The sequence below is a fragment of the Cyprinodon variegatus genome, unplaced genomic scaffold, assembly GCF_000732505.1.
Source record: "Cyprinodon variegatus isolate N-32 unplaced genomic scaffold, C_variegatus-1.0 Scaffold65, whole genome shotgun sequence".
NCBI classification, from domain to species: Eukaryota; Metazoa; Chordata; class Actinopteri; order Cyprinodontiformes; family Cyprinodontidae; genus Cyprinodon; species Cyprinodon variegatus.
Genome location: NW_015150518.1, coordinates 957,253 through 960,312, shown reverse-complemented (window position 1 = coordinate 960,312; position 3,060 = coordinate 957,253). Strand labels below are relative to the sequence as shown.

General features: G+C 44.6%; 1 protein-coding gene across 1 annotated transcript in view; it reads right to left on the bottom strand.

Annotated features, from left to right (window-relative positions):
- The window catches only part of LOC107082905, a 93,029-nt gene that overhangs the window by 6,945 nt on the left and 83,024 nt on the right, over window positions 1–3,060 (bottom strand). Inside the window, exon 10 of the mRNA XM_015371803.1 lies at window positions 695–889. Coding sequence (XP_015227289.1) covers window positions 695–889 — 195 coding nt within the window. The remainder of the gene's footprint in view (window positions 1–694; window positions 890–3,060) is intronic.

Genomic DNA, 3,060 nt, shown 5'->3' with positions numbered 1-3,060 from the left:
TCAGCATGGGGGGGAGTAGAAAATGAAGGCTAATCATGTTTTGGGTGTACTATTCCTTTAAGACAGAAAAAAGAAAGAACGGTGAGTTCAGGTGTTTTATAAAATGTGGGAATCAGGAAATTATCTATAAACCGAACTGAACGATTGTTGTTCATGTATAACATGGATGCATAAAAACCTAATTTTATTTCAGTGTTCGATTCCTGTGCAGCTTTAAACTGTAACCATGTTCCTCCTTTCAGGTCATGCAGGTTGTTGATTCTCTTTCTCTGCTGATTTTTAATTGTTTTCCCCGGATGTAGAGTTTAGAGTTTGTAAAGGCAGGAGGCGGATCCTTCAGGCCTGTTGGATCTCATCTACCTTTAAAACTGATTATTCTTTATGGAAAGCTCTCCTGGTGAAATACCAGTTGACATTTGGTCCATTACCAGCTGCTCAGTCAGGGAGGGGCTCAAAGACTGGGATTTATTTAGATAAACAAATCCTCACCGATAAACTGGGCTTCTCTGTGTTTGTAACCAGAATGATGTAATAAATGTTCAATCAGTCGGTGTGTGCAGAATGAGGTGAACTGTGAGTAACCTTGTTTTTTTATTATGAACTGGAGCAAAAGAAGTGAATGAAATGAAAGTGATGGACTGACGGCTGCAGCTCTGTCAGGCCAACATGGAGGGTTGGTCACATGCTGACTCACGCGCATGCTGGAAGCCTGTCCTCATGCGCTTGTATAGCTTGCTCCTCCACTCCCATGTCCTCAGCTGCTTGTCTTTGTGGCACGCCTCCAGCGACAGGCCGTCCCTCTGAGCCTGAGCCGCCAAGTCGGCCGCGCGGCGCTCTGACTCTTCCACCAGGGCGCTCAGGTGAGCCTCGCGGCTCTCCACGCTCACAACTAAAACACACACAAACAATAACAGGCTGCGTTACGTCACACGTAGAATCCTCCAACTAGATCCTCATTTACTTGAATATTGTCAAAATTCAGCCACTAATAAAATGAAAAGTGTCTCAATGGCTTCTGGATAAAACCCGTTCATATATTTTCTAAAAGTTAGCTTTTCTACTGAGGGTAAAATACTAAAGTAAGCCAATAAATTCCTTATTTTCTAAAGGACAGAGCCTTTCATGGTGCGTTTATAAGCTCAGCATCGTCTTTGTGATAAAGCTGCTTCCTCAGTGCTTGGAAATAAAGCTTCATGTTGAGCTTTCTTTAAAACCCACCTAATGTTGGCTAATCCTCGCCTAATTTGCACACCCAAATGGAAAAGCAAATAACTGAGGAACTATGAGCCCAAATTACATGTTTGATACATCATTTGAAAGCTAACAGCTTCTAGTTTCTAAAAATAATGTAACTAAAACACAGACCAAGCTGCATCAGTTCAAACATGACTCAAAGTTTTTCTTTTCGAAAATGATAGATCTTTTTTTTAACAGCGGTAATAAAGCCTTGCTTGGAAATAGATCTCATCGTATTACATTTATCTACATCATGTCAACCAGCAAGCTGGAGAACAGAAAGCTTCAGGAGGGAATAAAGAAACTGAAGAGGAGGAATAATTATGCTGGACAGAACAGAGAATGGAGGAATAACTGATTGGGAGCAGGTGTGGACAGAAGCAGCTAGAAGGGCTCTAAGGGAAAGGAGAGTAACCGAGAAATACAACATGGCTTCAATAGAACTAGAAAATAACTTCTCAGGGAAAGCCCTGTGCCTTCTGAAATACGACCAGAATGTTCACATTTTGAAACATTTCACCTATTCATCCAGGCCAACTATTCCCTCTAACGACCCCGCCCTTTCAGAGACATAGACAGGTATGGGGCATTGCAGGCTAACAAAGGAGCCAAACGACCCCCATTCCAAAGGGGGGGGACCCGTTCATCTGTTTCTATTTGCATGTTTTCTAAACTAAAACCAGGCTTTGTTGGGCTGCTGTATAAAACCTGGAACTAAACGCTATTTCTGACATTTTGAATTGAAAAATCTTCCTGGATGGAAGAGAAACGTCTTTAAACTGGGAAACAAAGTCCAGCGGATGGATTTTTTTTTACCTTTTTTGGTGGAACCAGCTCCCCCGAACATCCTGGGAATCTGGTTTCTATGGTGATTCCCTCTTTTTCAGGGAACTGTTGAGAAACGGAGCCCAAGGCGGCTCTCTGCTCATTACAGCGCCACAGATCTACATCTACTCTCTATGTGAAATGATTCCCAGCTCTGTGTGTCTGAAGCGCATCACATGCTAATTGGCATCTGTCTACGTTGGACCTGACAGGTGAGAGCCTGCCTTTCCAGTTAGGAGTCAGTTAGATTTTGGGTGAATGTTCTCTCTATGCTGATTGGAGAGGACATGGAACTACCCACGGTTTACCAGTTTACACTGTTTTTACCGACATCCAATCTTCCCTGGGGGGGGTTTCGGTTTATTGCTTGCATCATTGCCGCCCTTCACACCTTTATTCATCCATACATGCAGTCTGATTAATGTTTTGGTTTTTCTTTTCATATTGATCTTAAATTCATTTCTTTTTATGGTAGAAGCCCAGACACATGTGACAGATTAACAGACAGTCACACTGTGGCGGCCCCCACCTGACCGATTTACTTGGCACTTGAGGAATGACACAAATAGAGCCGGCGGCCCCTGGAGGCAGAATGACGGCTCTGTTTGTTTACAGTGATGGGATTGTACCGCTGTGTGCAGAGCGAGGCCCGGTTCTGGAGCCCTCGCATGAACCCCCCCCCCATGGCACAATAAATCACTTAGCCGTAATTGCTGCAGCACTACATGCATCGCTGGAAAAGTTCAAGCATTAAACAACGAACGCTGTTAAAGTTGTTCAGCAGGAGGCTGCAGCTCTGTGGAAAGTGGCCCCTGTTTCTGATTCACGTGCACGCTCACGTGCACACCGTAGCAGGAGGTGGGGGCTGAAAACAGGCGGGTAAGAAAAACCTGTCTGGACGACGAGGGGGAGACTGAGGGAGGGGGAGAGCGGGGAGGGATGAGAGTCTGATCTGAGACCAGCTGAGGGTCCAACTAGAGTCTGATCTGAGACCAGCTG